The 18,878-nt window shown below is 39.7% G+C and overlaps 3 protein-coding genes across 7 annotated transcripts in view; all 3 read left to right on the top strand.

Annotated features, from left to right (window-relative positions):
* ttyh2l (tweety homolog 2, like) overlaps positions 1-6,286 on the top strand; it is a 32,097-nt gene extending 25,811 nt beyond the window's left edge. Inside the window, exons 7-14 of the mRNA XM_042393127.1 lie at positions 111-180; positions 300-355; positions 1,915-2,007; positions 2,091-2,183; positions 2,895-3,037; positions 3,167-3,352; positions 3,433-3,511; positions 4,966-6,286. Coding sequence (XP_042249061.1) covers positions 111-180; positions 300-355; positions 1,915-2,007; positions 2,091-2,183; positions 2,895-3,037; positions 3,167-3,352; positions 3,433-3,511; positions 4,966-5,046 — 801 coding nt within the window. The 3' untranslated portion in view covers positions 5,047-6,286. The remainder of the gene's footprint in view (positions 1-110; positions 181-299; positions 356-1,914; positions 2,008-2,090; positions 2,184-2,894; positions 3,038-3,166; positions 3,353-3,432; positions 3,512-4,965) is intronic.
* Positions 6,287-7,077: 791 nt separating this feature from the next.
* On the top strand, positions 7,078-11,054 carry LOC121884323 (charged multivesicular body protein 6-like). Its single transcript, XM_042393086.1, has 8 exons — positions 7,078-7,295; positions 7,802-7,911; positions 8,201-8,288; positions 8,947-9,033; positions 9,449-9,514; positions 9,669-9,749; positions 10,494-10,569; positions 10,678-11,054. Exons 1-8 carry the CDS (start codon positions 7,230-7,232, stop codon positions 10,725-10,727), a joined length of 624 nt encoding a protein of 207 aa, XP_042249020.1. The 5' UTR covers positions 7,078-7,229; the 3' UTR covers positions 10,728-11,054.
* A 1,549-nt stretch (positions 11,055-12,603) lies between these two features.
* Positions 12,604-18,878, top strand: part of baiap2a (BAR/IMD domain containing adaptor protein 2a) — a 51,934-nt gene continuing 45,659 nt past the window's right edge. For 4 of the 5 annotated variants that reach the window (XM_042393574.1, XM_042393577.1, XM_042393575.1 and 1 more), the window contains exon 1: positions 12,605-12,826. In XM_042393574.1, the coding sequence (XP_042249508.1) occupies positions 12,755-12,826 (72 nt within the window). In that variant the 5' untranslated portion in view covers positions 12,605-12,754. Of the gene's footprint in view, positions 12,827-18,878 lie in introns of all 5 variants that reach the window. The other variant, XM_042393573.1, reaches the window with a different exon arrangement.

The raw sequence follows: 18,878 nt of genomic DNA, 5'->3' as shown, positions 1-18,878 counted from the left end.
AAATCAGTTTTACTCAGTTGCTGCACAAGAAATTGGATCTAGTTCATGGCTTGAATACATTTCAGTCTTGCATGCTTTCAAGATTACAGGGTGTTGTTGTTTTCCTACAGGGCACCAGTGACTTCTGTGTGTCTCCAGACAAGTTTATTGTTAACCAAACCAAGGATTTCCTCAGTGCAGGTAATTTATCACTACAAATACCAAATGCACAGATACCAGCTCTCTGTCAGTAAATGTTAAAATACAAGGCTAATCTCCCTCCCTGTCTTTTGCTCTTTCCCTTTTCTCTCACCCTCCAGATGTTGCACACTATTATTTGTTCTGCAGTCCGAATCTACCAAACCCCTTCCAACAGGTACGACCAAAGTCTCAAATGTCTGCTTACACAAGTAGTTGTTTACTGAGAACTCACACACTAGAAAATGTATTGCTGTTTTAAAATGAGTTTTTCCTTGTTAGATGCCAGGCAGCTAGATCATTATCGGGTCCTAATCGGGTGTTCTAAAAAATGATCCCCCAACACTAATTTAATTACTTAAAGTGATTTGATTTGAAACTTTGATCAAAGAATATTCCTTTTTGCATATGTGGGTCTCCAAAAATTAGCCGTATCTTTTACCCTGTGCATAATCTCTGCCTTGGGGTACTCTCACTAGCAACATTTCTGTTTATTTATTCAATTTTATATCATGCATAAAGGCAGCCTCTGTACATAGGCAGCTAATGTTATGCTGATTTATTTTGGTGTTCTAAGACATCTGCCCATCACTTGTTGTGTATATGACTTTTCAAAGAAACATTTGAAGTCCTAACATGTTCCAAAGAGCCCAATTATTGAATCCTAATGCTTGAGTTGCAGGTGCATTAAAAAATTGCTTTAAAAATGACTATATAAATGTAACATAACCTTAACAAAAACTGAACAGCGTGAGCATCACAAAACTGGAATTTAATCCAGGGCTGCAATTTGGAAACGACTTAATTTCAAGGTCAGCAAACATTGACATATAACCTTATAAAAAAAGCACAAAACTCCAGTCGTCTTTCATTGTATTTCTTCATTTCTTACATCTTATTGTCTATTACAAACATGGTGTTGGATCTGTAAAGGCTTTGAGAGAATTTTTTGCGAGAGCCATTCGACTTGGTGTGGTAGTACAACCGTGAAGGTCTTTTTACATGACCAGATGCACCGGATGATGATGATGTGTTGTGCTGACTTATAAACAAATTCATGAACAGAAGGGTATAGTTCAACAACTTCCATGATCACCTAATCTATCACTGAACTGAGTGTGAAGCTCTGGGGGACATATTGTGCATTTGATGCCCACTTACAGATGAGAAGGTTTTCTTTCTTGAGGAACGCTCCGGTTTCCCACCACACACAGTTCAGCATTTGCATGGCATAATTTAAAGGAGAAATTATGCTAATTTGATCCAACTACCTCTTATGTTTATAGTGTCCCTTTTTATGAGCAGTACTGTATGCGTGTGGTATGTATTGAGCAAATTCATGGAGTCTAAATCCATGACCAATTATTATTAAAACCCACATGCTTAGTTATTGTCACAGTATCCATTTAGGGATTAAAATGATGCTTGTTAAGTAGGTACGGATAATCTTCTCTCTGATGGCCTAGTTGATAAAAATATTCCTGTTTTGTTTGTGCTTGAGATTGGGTAGTGATATTGGGAGGAGAGACAGTGATTGATGGGCGAGATGGTTGGTGGCAAAGGATAATCTGTCTGGAAAGAAATGTGTCCCCTGTTAAGCGCATTATAGCCTTACTTAACACCAAATTACTTGTTGACACGCTGCTCTTAAACAAAGCTTCCCTTAATATGATCCTCTCATTGTTTGTGGTGGATGTCTCTGCGTGTGTTGCTGGTTGGGTGATTATGTTTTCACAGTCTTTGACAATCTGCCAGCGTTCTCTGACCACCATGCAAATCCAGATCCAGGGTTTGATGCAATTCTCGGTGCCCCTGTTTCCCACTGCTGAGGTAAGTGGCAGGCTGACAGACTATTACACCAGACTGTGGAAAGGTGTGTATCATTCTCTCCCCTTTTATACCTTGTTATACAGAGAGACCTTTTGGGGATCCAGCGACTGTTGAACTCCACTGAGTTCAGTCTACACCAGCTAACAGCTTTGCTCGACTGCCGCGGGATACATAAGGTAAGGTCAGATTCCAACTAGGACACACTTTAATAGTTCTGCTTTGTAGCATTCATGGCACTTGTACCCCAAAGCCACTTAAAAGACCAACTGCACTGATTCTCAGTATACTGCCATGTATGATGTATGTGTATATACACCATTTCAACTGTCAGTGCACTCCATATCTGCTAGACAGGCTTTATTCACCACCCCCAGTTTTTCTGCCTTTAAAGTATAACTTTACTTTTTTCAGGTTTCACATCGTCAGAGTTTCATCTTTTACAGAGTTTTAGACTTTAAAAAATTCAATCTTGAATTAATAAATTGGGTTCACCATAAGCTAAAATAACTGATTTCTTTGTCGGGGTAATGTTAAGGCTTGTTAGGTCCGGTTTAGCCATCTGTTGGTTGCGATTAGCATTAGGAAAGCGTCCAGGAAATGTCTGTAACTCAATTAATTGTTTCCAGAAGTGACGTAAAACAAATAAAGATTGAGTCGGCATGCTCCAGCTGCTTATTGTCCATAAACTCCAGTCATCACTTTTTAACTTCAGTGTATGGTGAAATTGAGTGACATTGTCATAATATTGCAGAACCAGGAGATGAACACATAATACATTGCATTCTATCTGAAAGCAAGACTGTTGTTTGTGAAAGCTAATATTTTTTACTGGACACTGACAATAATTGATTTTACTATACTGTGTATCTCTGTGTGTCTGTCTGTAGGACTACCTGGATGCCCTAATGGGTGTGTGCTATGATGGGGTGGAAGGGCTCCTCTACCTCTCTTTGTTTTCTCTGCTGGCTGCCTGCGCACTCTCTGCCATGTTGTGTGCGATTTTCCGAGTATGGACACTAATGGGCAGCAGGTCAGCACCAAGCAACCCCCTTATCCCATAATATACTACCCGAAAAGCTCTCCTGCAAAGTGTTAACGGATGCACTCTCTCTCTTTCTGGATTTGTCTGCGTGTGTGCGGATGTACAACTTTCATCCAGGGATAAAGAGTATGATGACATAGATGAAGAAGACCCGTTCAACCCCCAGGCGCGACGGATATCCTACAACCCCAGAAGGTCCAACATCCACAGTTTCTGTAGCTATACCAGCAGCCTCGGCAGCCAGGCCAGCCTTCATCCACCTCCACAATCTGCTTCTAATGTCATGCCGCCTCCTGAATACATGTAAGATCAGTAGATGATGACAGTATATTAGTATATGTGTGTTAAATCTCTCACTATCTTTCTTTCCCTCTCTGTGATAGGAATCAGTCCATGCTGTTTGGAGGGAGCCCTCGATATGAGAACGTGCCACTGATAGGAAGAGGATCCCCACCTCCCTCGGTGCGTTGGCCTTATGAGGCCCTAGTGTCCCTAGTGTGATGACGATGACGGCACTACTGACCTCAACACTGCTACAACACTAACAGGAAGCATGCATATTAGCACAATATACATAGCAATGCATATACACTGTGCACAACCTCACATTGTCACAACCTAGTGAGGGGCTTTGCAAGTGAGGGAAGACTGCTCTCTGCTGGCCATTGATTAAAGTGCATTCATCTGTAGTCGAATGCCATCTATATTCATGCAGACACTCTTACTACAAGCTCTAAGCATATGCTCATATCCTCTTCAGAATGGCCTTGGATTGTATTTCTGGTTGTTACAAATGAATGGTCAAGGCTAATTCATACATTTACGTATGTGTAAAATAACCCTGGTTTGGTGTTTGATAAAGACCGCACTGCTGCCTGCTGATGCTCACAGCAGGTGTCTAGTTTTAATGGTAGAGCTCAGCTCATACTCTAAAAGTGTGTGGTGTGTCTAAAGAGCTGGAGTTAAATAATAGATAACACAGATAAATCCACAGTTAAAGTTTCTCTTAAGCAAAGGTTTTTTTTTTTTTTTTTTCTATTGAGTTTTCTGTTTGCTTGGCTGACTCAGTGCTTGGACTGCATTCACAGCGTACCAATGAATTAGCACTTCTTTTAAGGCAGAGTTAGAGAATGTGGACCATTATTTAAGATTTAAGATTGCCTCTAGTTATGTATTATCTACAGAATGTGGTTTTGTGTGCTTAACAGATATGTCTAAATCTTTGGAAAATATATTTGCAGTAAATTAGCAACACTGCAGTGTGTGGATCTATTGAAAGAGCTATATAATTTCTGCTTCGTTTTGTTTTGTTTTTGTTAAACTAGTTTTGTTGCATTCTACTTATGCTTTCATGTGAGCAGTTGAACAAAAGTATATCACTGCTGAATATTAACCAGTGCTTTGTGACTAACCTTTTTTCTTATTTTTGTTCTTTAACTCAGACTTTTAAAAACCGTAAGTTTTCTGTTGTTTGATTTCATTTCCATTCCACTCTCCGAAACACACTGCAGGCTTATTTAATATAGCTTGCCATGCAAAATGTTTGATCCTACTGTATAATGCAAAGCCTAAATACATCCTAAAAGCTCTGTACCCACCCCGGGTTGCTGTTCCACAGTTATGTGACCTTTGACCTTCTGGCACTGTCCACAGAGTGTTTCATGTGAGTGTAACTTATTCTGTGACCCCTGAGTCATGCCCTCTGTCTGCTCTTCACTTGCACTTTAACTCCCTAAACTGTACCAACAAAGTTGATACCATCCCCTGCTTCCACAACCTACTAATTTAAGGGCATAATCACAAGAACATAGATTGGATCACACCATTTTAATGTGTCACTGAAAGATAATATTTTAAAATGCTGTTATTTAAATGCAAATGTATTAAAGTGTGTTTTTCAATAACTGTCTTTGCAGTATACGCCCAGTATGAGGACCGCCTATCTATCTATGACTGATGCCCAGATCAGACACTTTGGGGCTGACCTCCAGGTGTAGCCTGCTACGTACTGAATCCTTTTCAGAAAAGCGCTGTCTGAGACTCTGGGTTCTTACCAAGAAGGCTGTCTTCATGGCATAATCCTGTTTACAGGGGCTACAGTATGCCATCCCAGTCTGAAACATGATAGCAGGCCATATGAGGCAATTACCTCAGTAACACACCAATGCAGTGCTCTCAAAAGCCCTGCGTGCAGTTCTGAACAGAGAGGCCCTATACAGGTTGATCTAACACTGTTGTTGATGTCATGATTTATGGCTCCATACATCATCATCTGCAATGTCCAATGTAAGCATGTATGTGAGCCAAATCAAGTCTTTGAACTGATTGGATCAAAAAATGTTTTGTTTTTTTTGTCTGTGTGTGTTTGTTTGATTTTGCTTTTTCCTATATTCTGGTGGTCTGCATGGATATGATCATCAACATGGTCAGTACTTTGATGTTAAGTGCGATGGCTGAATATGACTAATACACACTCCTTCCATCATGGTATTTTGATTTTTGCAATATCCCTACTCTTTGGAGGTAATTTTATTTCTTGATATTTTAGGCCTTCATGTAATTTTTAATGGTGCCATATGAAATAAAACACCATATTTTTGACTTTTGAAAACAATGGATCATTGTAAAGAGGTCATTGACAGATAACATAGTTTTTTGTTGTGAACAGCCAAAGATGATACTCAGTTGATATGTGTGGTTAATTTTATTTCTCTGTTTCTAGATGTGTAACTGTCACTGGTTTAAGCATCTCTTTTTTGTTGTAATACATGTGTTGCATTGTATGACCTGCTTATCAGGGATGAGTGGAATAGTCATAGCTGAGGAGTTGATTGTTTTGATACATTTGGAGACTGTATAGCAGCTGCATGTGGAATATTACCCTGGACTGAATAAGCATAACAGAGTGGATTTTAATTCACATCCAGGGGTTTATAACTGAGCTGTGACACAACCTCAGCAACAATAACCTTCAAGACAGAACTGGTAATATTTTTTTTGTTTACTGTGTTGTAGTGGTATTCCACTCTGAAATAACTGATTACATACACAACCCAGTGCCATTAGATACTGTCAGCTGGTAAAACATGAATGGAATATGAAGAAATTAGTAGTGTGTTTGCATCGACCCACAGTATCCTGTGGGTAAGAAAATGTACTCTTCAGTGTTGGAGAAATAGGCTGTATGCTGTTTTCTATGCTGGATGATGTATCAAACTAAACTGATGTATGACCATAAAATATATTCAACCACATGTGTTATTGTGCCATTATTCACTACTATAACAGCCTGTAGGCTGGACTGTGTCTTGAATAGTTCACAAAATGAACTTATCAGACTTGCATGCAGGGCACGCCAGCTGCCTTCACAGCACAGTAATATAAACAATTCAATAAAAAAAATATTGTTTCCACACAATTCGATAAAAACTGTCCTGTTGAAGCAGTGGGGTATGTGACTCATTTATTTGCCACCAGAGCCCATGTAAATGTGACTCAGAGTTCTGGACCGAAACAAAACTATGCCAACTTCATTAAAAACTGTGACACCTGTAGGTTGAATTGATCAGCCCAGGCATTCTTCCGTCTTCTTGTTTTGTCAGTTATTTTTGCAGTGTCATGATCGCTGTCCAAGGTGCTGATCCTGGATCCCCTGGGGATTTGGGAACTGTCCGTGGTTCTCACCCGGTCAATTACAGTGATGTCAGGGTGCAAATATGTTGGTTTGAAAGCTTGTCAATAATAAATAATTTCTGCAGTTATAGTGCGTTTAATCTGACATTTTTTTGGGGTTAATTATGATCATTATCTATCTATCTATCTATCTATCTATCTATCTATCTATCTATGGATATACATATATATATAGAGAGAGAGAGAGAGAGACAGAGAGAGAGAGGGAGAGAGAGAGAGAGAGAGAGAGAGAGAGAGAGAGAGAAAGAGAGAGAGAGAAAGAGAGAGAGAGAGAGAGAGAGAGAGGGGGTAGTCCTGTAATACCGTTGACTATGCATGAAATGTCCTGCCTCGGTTGCCGTAGGAAACACGGAAAAACTGTGGATATGGTGGAAGATGGTTAGCTTGCTAGCCGTTTTAGGCTGTTTATTTTCATGGAAAAATGTTTAGTAAGAAGTGATACTTTATCTGCTGATGAAGGAGAATGTGGCGGGGATGTGGCTAAATAATGGGAAACGTTTTTGGGAGAAAGAGTCGACCTTCTCGTGTAACGGAACAAGACAAAGCCATTTTGGTGAGTTGAAAGCGGTGGAAGCAGCAGATTAGTCCCGTTAGATGAATACAAGGCTAGTGTTAGCAGCCTGCAATATGGATTAGTATTAGCCGATGTGTTTACCATTGGATTTCACTGCAGTTAGTCATTAGACATAAATTATTTGTACGAGCAAAGTGTTCCCCAACATCTGTCTCTTCAACAGCAGTTGTTATTAAATCGAACACTGAATGGACACAAAACAAATAAAGTCCCTAACCTTGTAATGCCATGCAAATCAGCCATATACTGAGTATGACCATTGTGAGATATATTCTTAATTTTTTATTAACAAGGTGTCCGATATGTACTGATTCAGCTCTGATCATGTATTAGGCCATACCTATCTGTTTTGTTATTCGTTTGCATTATGTTGAGAGATGTGAACATTGTGCATATTTTAAGGATTTGTTTTGGTCATTGTGCTATGTAGTGTTTTGCAAACTAGTGAGATATTTATTTTTAACTTTACTTTTTTCCCCCCCTAGCAATTGAAACAGCAGAGAGATAAGCTGAAGCAGTACCAAAAGAGAATCACTCTACAATTGGAGAAAGAGCGACTTCTGGCAAAGCAATTGCTAAAAGATGGCAGGAAAGAGTAAGTTTTAACAATACAGCAACATTTTGTCAGTACAGTTCACATCTGAAATAATAGTTATCACAGTGTAGGTTGACACCACTATGTAGGCAGGTACAGTTATTATTAATTATTTTATTGTATTATTTTTAAACAAATGTGTACAGTTGACCAAAATGCACCTTTTACCTGTACCTCTACAATTGTATCTGGAGAACTCTATGTAGTGCTACACAGTGTGGGCATACCTCAGAAAATCCTAAGAATATCTTTACATTTATGTATTAATTCATTTATTTTTTTATTGCAGAAAGGCTCTGCTGCTTCTTAAGAAGAAGCGGTATCAGGATCAGCTTCTAGACAAGACAGAAAATCAGATTTCTAACCTGGAGCGCATGGTAAGAGTTGATTCCAAGAAAAGCAAAGATTTAGTTCATTTTAATTCAGTTCAACTTATTTATTTAAAAACCAACCTCTCTAATAACTTAGAAAAAAAGGCGATAGCCAGTAAGCCACAGCTCATGGCTACATCTGATAGCTATATCCTTTTTTTTTTTTTTTTTTTTTTAAATGTGTTTAACAAGAAGGACTCCATGTGAATATTAAAATAAGAAATTAACATTTCTAAAGGTGTCTCAATCATTCCACCATCTGACATGGAAGAAAACTCTGAGAGCTCTAATTTAATTTATGATTTGCTTCTGCTTTGTGCTGTAATCTCCCTTTGTGCTATAATTCAATCAAGCAGGTTTTCTACAAAATCCAACCAAAATCCAAGCTGTAAAAAACGGGTAGAAAATGATAGAATGATAGATGTGTTGCCATTCTTGGCTGTTTGTTTACAATGAATTGCTGTTTCAAAGTCAATGTTGTAAGAAATGATTGGTTTTGAAATGTATATAGCATAACCACTGTGAAGTCAATTTTGTTTGGGAACATAAAAACAGCATACTGACTTGACCATCTATAAAAGTTTGCAACTTAGTTGTTTTTGTTTGTTATGCATGCCTTTAAGTTTGCAATTTGAATTTTTCACATGGTAATATTTGTCCACAGGTTCAAGATATTGAATTCATGCAAATTGAGATGAAAGTCATCGAGGGGCTTAAAGTTGGCAATGATTGTCTGAAGAGTATGCACGAGGTAGATATTCTCTTATGTTTTTTTCTTGTCTTTTGTGTTTATAATACAGATTTAACAATCCTGTTAAAGGCATAATAATACCCCCTTAAGCTTGTGATATGTGAGTGTATACTGTTACAATGTCAAACTTCCCACTGATAAGCATGCTTTCTTTAATGTTATCCTTGGGTGAGGATTGAGCAGCAGAACAGAAAGCGTGTGGCTTGTGTTAGCATAGCTAGCACACATTGTTTGAAGATTAAAGGATTAAGAAGCAAAGCCTTGACTATAGCGGTGTGACTGCTGCACATCCTTGGATACAGAGTAGAGATCTTGCCCAGGAAGATTCACAAGCCAGCCAGAATATGTGGAAAACACTTTTCATCCAAAACACTTTTCTTCTGTAACATGGGCTTCCTTCTCTTGTTTGTTACAGATAATGTCAATAGAAGATGTGGAGAGAATCCTGGATGAGACCCAAGAATCAATTGAATATCAAAGGGTAAGTGTCTGCTTGATGTTAGTCAAGTGCACCTGCAGTTATTTCGACTTTTCCATTAATCGTTTATTAAAACCAGTATTGTGCACAACTCAAAGTCATTATTATTCATTGGAGATAATGGCCAAAAGCTAATTCACATCTTCTGCTCCTGTAGCAAATAGACGAAATGCTGGCCGGATCCCTGACGCAGGAGGATGAGGATGCTGTTTTAGCAGAGCTGGAAGCTATCACTCAGGTGGGTGTTAAGCTGCATGTTTAACCTTTATTAATACAGATAATGTTTGCTGAGCATGCACGCTTGTTTCCTGTAACACCCCACTTCACATTTATAGTTACACACACTGAGGCCTGGTGTAGCTACAGGCTTCGGTTGTTGGCCACTTCCACCACAGCACTTCCAATGGAACAGTGCTGTGGTTAAAGCAGTGACGAGAGTCAAGTGGGGATTTCATACCAAAACTGCATGCTGGTTTTCTGACCTCAGATTTGCACTGTATCTGTTTCTCAAGGAGGGGAATAATTCTAGCAGAAGTTAGAAGAATTTTAAAGAGAGCCACTGTTATGTAAAAATAGGCTGTAATTTGGTTGATTAATAATTAAAACTTCCACACATTTATTTTTCTCCTTTGTAATCTAATTATTATTCCAAATGACACACACTCCGAAGCCTGTCAAACTACATAAATGACTGTGATTCGGTTTTGAAAAGAGACACTGATTCTAAGACTGGGTTTGTTCCACTTAAACTGATGAAACACATAGATTGTATTGCACTGAAAACTGCATTTGTAGTAGAATAAAATATCTGAATATCTATTAAGACAACAAAGGAATACAGGGGAAAAGTGACACAGTTTCCCTAGTAACAGTTCTAAATGTTTTCTAAATTCAAATGCAGTTTAAATGCTTTGCTCTCCCAGCCATTGAATCTAGTTAGTCTGCATAACATGTGTTGTTTCTGTTCCTTCTACTGCAACAGGGAGAAGATGTAGCACTTCCAGAGGTCCCAACTGAACCAATACCAGAAGTCCCAGAGGCAGCTAAAGCTGGACCAGGTATTGGTGGTCTTATTTCACACTGTGAAGCATTCCTTACATACTTGATATATTTGTATTTGATACCAAACTGATTGTATTTCCTTTTTTTTTGGCTTTGTCTTATAGAGAGGAGAGAAGCAAAGGACAAGCCAGACAGAGAGATGCTGACAGCGTAACAGACTTGATTTGTGGTTTATATTCAGTGTTGACCTCCCATTACAGTAGGCTCTCTATGTCCTGATGGGGATTCTGTTAATTTCAGTATTTCATCCTTCATTGTTAGTGGGGACCTGCAGATCGTATTTGGGTTTGCTGCTCCCCTCAAATAACTACATAAATGAAGTGAAATGTTCTTTTCCTCTGTGTCTGACATGCATTAGAAAAGTGATGTCACATTGTAACTGTACTGGTTATGGCATAACTGAAATTACAAGACTCATTTTTAGATGTTTTACACATAAAATTCAGTTGTTTCTACGTATTAAATTAAGCTGTGGCAACAATATGTTTTCTTGGTTTTCCTTTCACAACCTGATTTACCTTCTTTTTTCTGACTGTTTTTTTAAATGGCATGACAATAAAGATTCTATGGCTCCCTTGTCATTGAATCTGATACTATTTTACTCCTGTTTTCAGAGTGTGTAAAATGCTTTCTCCAGAAGGGGGCGCTCCTTGCTAGTTTTTTGAATCGACAGCATACAAAACAGGTGTCTTCATTCACATCCCATCAGTGAAATGTGTGTAGTTATTGACAGAAAGTAGAAAGCTCATGTTGCTGATATGTAGGACATGTTTAGACAAGAAAGCCAATATACTATTTACAATCGTACACTAAGTGGGCACTTAGTCTCTAATTTGCATGTACAATGAAGCTAACACAAATTACCCACTGTGAGAAAAACATCACCTATGGTGTTACTGATAACAGTCAGAGTATGACTAGCTTATGGCCTTACATAATGCAATTATATACATATAATATTTTGTAAACAGAAAGGACATAAACTTCATGGTGACAACTGCACTTCACAATCATTTTATAGGTTACCTAAATTACACAATTTGTGTGCACAGAGGCTGTCAGGGACAGGCTGAAGAAAGAGCAAAATGCATGTGCGTGGTCCTCTGAAGCATACAAGTGGAGGTGGTACACTGGGGGGTGGGTGTCTATACCGTAATTATGTCTGTTATGTCTTTTTGGCTGACTTGTTTTCATTTAGAGCATTCTTTGTCACAATAATACTGTTTTAACATGGGGGGAAATAGGTTAGATTTGCTATTTGAAAAAGACTCATATGTTCTGAAGACAAAAATAACCAGCGGTAGAAGAAGTATTTTGGTCCTTTTATTAGGTAAAAGTAGCAATACCACAATGTAAAAAAGTTGAGAATCCAAAATGTTACTTAGGTGTAAGTGCATAAGTATTAACAGAAAAATATACTTAAATACCTATCAAATCAGTCATTTTTATGCAGTAGAGTGGCTCTGTCTGTGTTATATTAAACAACATTTGATTTATTATACTGATTGTAATGTTGAAACAACTTTTAACTTTTCCCATAGGCTAATTTTTAAATGGATTCCAATCATAGAATAGGCCAAGCTCTTTAAAGCAAAAACCGGAAGTGTCAATATAGGCTCATTATAATTACATATATATATTTTTAAGGATAAGAACAATATTTCAAAATGTGATGGTATTTATACAAAAACACATTTGCCTCTCTATATTATAGGAATGGTGGAGCTCAATTGGTACAGAAATATGGGGGCGGGCTGCAAATCTGCACTTTCACAAGATGGTGCTGCATTGCAATACTGTGGGAAATATTGCATTTGGCTGTAAGCGCGCCTGTTTCGCTCGCTGTCCGTGCACTGATTCTTTTGATATACAAAATCAATGACGTGTATTAAATGTTGCATTATCCTGATATGTGTTTTTACTCTATTTCTAACTGAACACGCACCGTGCATCTGAGACTGCCAGAACTACCGCGGAGCTCTCGTAGAGTCCCTGAAGGCAGCAGCGGGCTGTCAGTGCGCGCTGGAGAGGGAAGGTGTGTTTAGTTGGAGTGGGGCTTCGGGAGCGCAGCATCGTCTCACTCTCACGGGCGCATTTCCTCGCCTATTGTTTTATTAAATTCCTGTATTTACCCTCCCCCCCTTTTTCACACGGATACACGTTTGAAGGAAAAAAACGTTTATGGTCCTGGCTGAAGATTTCACGATGTCTCGCACCGACGAGGTTCACCGCTTTACGGAAAATGTCTATAAGGTAGGGTTCAACTAATTAATAAAGTTTTGCAGTGCCTCTGTTAATGTGATTTCAGCCGTCAGACACAGTCTAATTCCATCATAAAGCCGAATTTATTATTCATTGATCAAATCGTCGCACTCGGTGCCTCATGGTTTTTTTCTTCGATAATCTCTTTAGGGAGAGGCGCAGTAGTTCAGTTGGTTGATTGTTTGATCAGTTGCCAATCGACCAAAATGATCTGTGTTTGGGGTTTTTTTCCGCCTCCATATTGCTACTTTTGCGCAACACTTTTGGTGATAATTGATTTGATAATGAAGACAGAATTGCAGCAGTGCTTGCAAAGTGGAAGTCACTCATTCACTCAGTCACTCACTTAGCCTATCCTACATGTAGGCCCATGTAGGCAATTCCCTGGATTCTTGTAGATTTCTATAGTTCTCTTGCGGAAATAGGGACGCATTGCATTCCTGAAGTCAATGTTTGAGGGCAGAGGGCTTCTCTGTTGCAACAAGTAAACATTTACCCCACAGGGATTTCAACATTCAAACACGTTCTCTACCTAAAAAAAAAAAAAAAAAAAAAACCTGTTTGAACTTCGCATGCAATTGTAGAGCCTCACAAAAAAGGATTAAAAGGATTATTAGCAAAACGGAAGGGCATAAAATTACAGAATATCTTTATACCAATGGATCTTTCTGTAAGCCAGGAGGGAAAGAAAAATCATCACAGGTGCCTAAATTCCAAAATGATGTCTTTAAACTGCTTGTGTTGTCTGATAGTCCAAATCCAAAATGTATTCTGTTGGCATGATATAAAACAGAAACAAGCTACATATTCTTTTTCATATCTGAGAAACTGGAACGAGCAAAAATGCATGCCATATTGTTTGATAAAAGACTTGGAAAAATGCATTGATTACCAAAATGGTTGACAATTTTCAGCACTAACTACTGTATAATTCATTAAAACTTCCCAAAGGTTATTGCTGGCTTTGGTTCACTACCTTTATTATGTTTTAGAGTTACAGGCACCTCCTGATGGATTGTTAACAAAACTTCCTGTTACGAGAACACCACACCTGTGTCTGCATTGTGATAATCTCAGGTTTCTATTTTGATTAAAGCTAGCTGATACCGAAGGAGATCTCTGTCAAAACATTACAGTTCATTATTTATACATAATAACTAAATGTTACTCTACTTTAAACAACCCCCACACCCTCAGGCAGCAGTAGTTCCCCTAACAGAAGGCCATAGCTCCAGAGCAGGTAGAAGGGAGCTGCTCATTGCCCTGCAGGGAATAGACATCCATCAGAAAGGAGGTCAGATGAGCAGAGACTGACTGACTGGTGCTTCTTTTAGAGCCAACATGGGAAGCAAATTTTTCAGGTGGCTATTTCTGTACTGAATTGTTCGTGTGCGATGCTCTGTCGGGGGTTTGTCCAAGTGTTTACACCTACTGATATGGGTTAATCAACATAGACGCGTTGTAGGTGTATGGATACTGAACCCTCTGCAGATGCTCTTGCTCATTCAAGTGCAAGCCCAGCACTGGGTCTATGTCTCTGGGGTGAAGACACCCCCGTCAGAGCCCTGACAGCTAGGAACGCTGATAGGCACTGGAGTGGAGAGACAGAGTCCCTCTTCCACACAGCGGATCTGACCCAGTGGCAAAGGCTAGGAGGTCAGAGAGGATGTTATCTATAGTCACTGCTTATTTGGCACTCTTCTTGCTTTCTGCACCGACCCTACACCGTAAAAGCAAGTTTCTTAGTATGCTTTAATATTTAAAGGGATGGGTTTCTTTTGACTCCAGCCATAAGGTTCTGTCAGTATACCCTTGAAACCACACTTGGAGTAGAAAGAGATGCTGTTTATTATTAAGCTGAGCCCATATTTGGCATGTTTGGTCACTGAACTCTGTGCTGCTATTAGTTTGGATGCTAAATGACACTTAGTCTGAGGTGGAACTGCAGACTGTTAACATAAATTTCAGGGTATTGTTAGCCACACTGAGGCAATGGTGAAGCTGCAGGGCTTGTTACATAAGTATTAAAATTATATTACTTATATAAGTAATTGAAAAGATGCAAATGTATCCAAAATCTGAGAGTTCACCCCATCACACAGACAGGTCAGCACAGATAGTAGGGCACAATTATTGGTTATTTCTTACTGCTGTGCTGCAAGGGACTCAAAATATACTTATCCACCAAAGTTTTTATATTCACATTCATACTATATACCTTTCACTTGTTGTACCTTTTTACCTGTTTTAATGGAGTCACTAATTATTTGCAGTTTGCTCCGATGAGTAGACATGGAGACTTCAACTCCATCACTGACTTTTGGGGAAAAATGAAACTGACATGCACATTTGAATCCCACTGTAGACAGTAATTGTGTTTGTCTGCTATGCGCGCATGCCGACATCTCCTAAAGAAGAGGAGATGTAAAAACATATGGCAGCACTGCAGCCGGCAGCTGGGCAGGTACTGAGTAATCGCAGGGGAGAAGAGGGGGGTAACTGCACTGCTGTGACTCATGTTAGCCCAGTTGAGTGTGTGTGTTTAACAGGGCTGGGACTGTCAGCACAGAAAGGGTGAGACTGGAGTTTCAGAATCTCACTATGAATGTTGTTCCTGTGATAAAGGCCAGAGGCACTCCTTGGGTTTTTTTGAGATGGCTTTATCTTAATCAACAGGGGAGTCAACCCTGTAAACCCAGCAATCCCAGCGTGATCCCTGTGTGACTCACTTCGACTCTCCTCCCTCTCACATAGACAGGCGGTCTTAGACGTGGCGATTGGCATCTAGTCATTCCCGCGCTGACAGGGTGAGACAGATACTTAAGACTGACACTCGGTGCTTGCGTGTTTGTGCGCGCCTGTGTGTGCACCACAGTCATCTCCACCAGCTGGTCGTGTGTCGCTGGCTGTCTGAAAGAGGCGGAGCTCCAGGTCAAGCCTCTTAACATGCCAATAGATGAAGTCTGAACACCGACCTGGCTTGGGGGGGGAGGACAAGCTGAAAGTCAACTAACAGATTAATCAAACCGGAGGCCGACGAAGAATAGGGCTTTGTGTTAAGTCAGTCAATAATGTGACCTTTTAACATCTACCATGATTTCAAACATAAACTTTTATCCCCAAGTGTAAAGGTTGTGGAAGGTTACATGGATTAAGTCCAACACACCCTTTAGCACAACGAAACTCTAACTCATATGTACTTAGAGTCTTTGTCACAGGAAGTGTGATGTGACCTGTGCCTGATACATGCGCTGCAGGTTTTGAACACACCCTGCCAGGTAAGGGAATAGAAGGGTGTGTCTTGTCTCTACCAGCCCTCAGGACAACACTCATTTTCCCATGCAACACCACTCCTTAATTGTCAACACAGCTTGGAAAACACTGGTTACCATTTTCTCAAATGACTGTTATGGAGAAGGCGAAATAGTTGTTTGACGTTAACCGGATCAAGTGTGACACACTATACTCTGCTTATAAGATCTTCATTGTGCCATGAGTCTGATACTGCTGCAGTATGCTGTTTGATAAAAATCCCTTATCTGAAATTCAGTTATTCTGCCTAAAAGACATCTTGTTATATAACAGGCTTCTCTCTCAGTTGCAATATTGTTGTGACATTCACTACACTCAAATGAATGATATTCTGATGATGATAAGAGGACTACGGTTCCACCACAATCTCATGTGGGAGATCTGAACAGGTGGTCTCTTAGCAACAACGTGCCATTATTCTTATGCGTTTCTGTCATATCGTTGTGCTAAAAGACTTACAGTTGGTGAAGGGCTGGAGAAGGCGAGTGAAGAAAAGAGACGGAGAGGGGAGGTTACATTGGTTTTTTTTTTGCAAGTATGAATGTGTTTGTTTCAGAGAGAGAGATACAGTAGAAAGGAGATGTTGAACCTGTCATAGCTGATGAAACATGCTCTCTAAAAGTCCCATAAGGGATCCAGTGTAAACCAAGTCAGTCTGCTACATATACAATCGAGTGTGTCATCCCTGTGGTCTTGCATTAGGAAGGCATCTGAAGTCACTGCCAGCAGTTGAATGAAGATGCCATCCATCACTTTATTTACCCTTTTTTTTCCCAGCAATATGTTTCATCGGGTGCCGCTTGCCTTATAATATGCGATTTAATGGAGTTAAGCTCCTGAACATCTGCTGCCAGAATATAGTTTCAACAAGTTTGTGCCCAGAGCCTTGAAAAGATTGCATTATGCACTGCAGGAGATATCATAACATTCATTGCCTGTGGAACAGCAGATTTGTTCCCTTTGCCTTTGACTGCGATGCAGAGAGGACTATTGCTCCACACACCCACCTTCTCTGCACGTCTGGGGGCGGATGGTTTAGAGACATTCTCTCTTTTCTTTTACTCATCACTGCTTTTTCAAGGACAGAGACGGGAGATGCTCAGTGCTCAATCCAAGGCTATGCTCTGTATTGACGAAGAAGCTTCATAGCCATCGCTGACAGTAAAGGTTTTATTTGAAGTCACCCTGTTAGCACGGCTAACATCCAAAATATTACTTTGTCTCTCACAAAAGCAGCATACTTAAGGATGTACTTTGCTTTATAGAAAGCATTCAAATGCTTCATCGTGGGGGTGGAAGAGAGAAGGAGATGAAGAAAGGGAAAAATAGATGGAGACATTCCACATCCTTGTTGAAATAGTCCCTAATTACTGTGGAGGGTGAAGCTGTAATTACACAGAGTGAAAGAGACACACAGAAGAAGCAGAGACAGAAAATTTCAGTTGTTGCTGTGGCAGTGGACAATAGCCTTACATTTATGGGTCATGGGTAACAGTTAACATGCCTGTGGCTAGTGTTACTGTATGTCTCTGTGGCAGATGCTGCTACTTTCAGTAGCATTGGCCACACTACACCCACTAGACTAGCTGAGCAGGCAACTGCACAGTTCCTCTGAGCCCCAGACCAGCAATGCTACAGAAAATAGGAAATTCAGCATGCATACCCACATGGTTTAAATGCTCCTTTTGGTGAGGACATTTCTACGCTTTGAAACTTTGCCAGTGGGATGTAAAGTGACTAATGCAGCAGACATACTGTTATGTCACTCTTTGTAATGGGTAATTTACTTTTTCAAGTGTAAATTCAGAATGCATCCACATTTCCTATTTAACCAATGTGATCCTCCTTGCCCTCACACAAACTCTCTGTTAGATGTACGTTTTTTTTTTTGTCACTCAGAGATGCAGCATCATCAAATTAAAAGCTGAGACGAGCTCAGTCTTTCACAATTGATTTGAATTAGAACAATGTTTTCAGGGATTTCAGAGTAATGCATTATCTTATCCCTACCAAAATGAAGGAGTCTTTTGCTGGTCAGAGAACTAAAGCTAGGAAATAAGTCTAGGTCTTGGTTGCTGTGGTAACCAGCGCCTGTGTTGGGTTAGTTGAGTGGCTGATGTTGAGGGGGGGGAGGAGGATCACACTGGCTGCAGATGACAGCAAAGCAAACAAACCCAGTAAACAGTTACTCCCTGGCAAGCAAATTGTTTGTTGTTCACGGGCAGCAGGAGAGACTGCGCAGTTCAAAGGTGGGAGCAGGTCAGGACTAAGAACTTATTTGAGGGGTGAATTGTTTTTCTCTTCCCACCTGAGACCCATTGTAGACAACTGGGGGGCCAAATATAGTCATCAAGCCTCATGTCTAGTCAGGTTGTGATTGAGTCTGCCAAAATTGCGGCTTTTGGCTTTTTCTTTGGAAAAAGCAAAACCCCTAAATGGATATATCTTTTGGTGTTCATGAAAAGACATTTAACAAAATGTAACATCTTGCAGGAAGGAATACTGCAAGCACCTTCAACATGATAAAGCATTTTGCTTCCGCATGACATGCCTGCATTGTTTTGGTGCATCTACTTTGAGGAATTTTTCAGATACAGTACACATGAACAGCTGCCATCCTGTCTGTAGTGCAAATAAATTAAATATTATTGCAAATGATTTGTCTGTATTTGTTATTAATCTCAATTTAGCAGGAGTTTGCAGACCAATCCCTGACCAACTCCAGTTTACA

This window comes from Thunnus maccoyii, chromosome 18, assembly GCF_910596095.1.
Source record: "Thunnus maccoyii chromosome 18, fThuMac1.1, whole genome shotgun sequence".
Taxonomy (NCBI): Eukaryota; Metazoa; Chordata; class Actinopteri; order Scombriformes; family Scombridae; genus Thunnus; species Thunnus maccoyii.
Note: the sequence above shows the minus strand (reverse complement) of the source record. Positions and strands in the feature narration are given on the sequence as shown.

Bases quoted from the DNA above. Each gene is read 5' to 3' on its own strand.
- LOC121884323 (XM_042393086.1), top strand. From the start codon at position 7,230: ATGGGAAACGTTTTTGGGAGAAAGAGTCGACCTTCTCGTGTAACGGAA. The intron at 7,296-7,801 runs GTGAGTTGAAAG...TTCCCCCCCTAG, and splicing joins AACAAGACAAAGCCATTTTG to CAATTGAAACAGCAGAGAGA. The intron at 9,515-9,668 runs GTAAGTGTCTGC...CTGCTCCTGTAG, and splicing joins AATCAATTGAATATCAAAGG to CAAATAGACGAAATGCTGGC.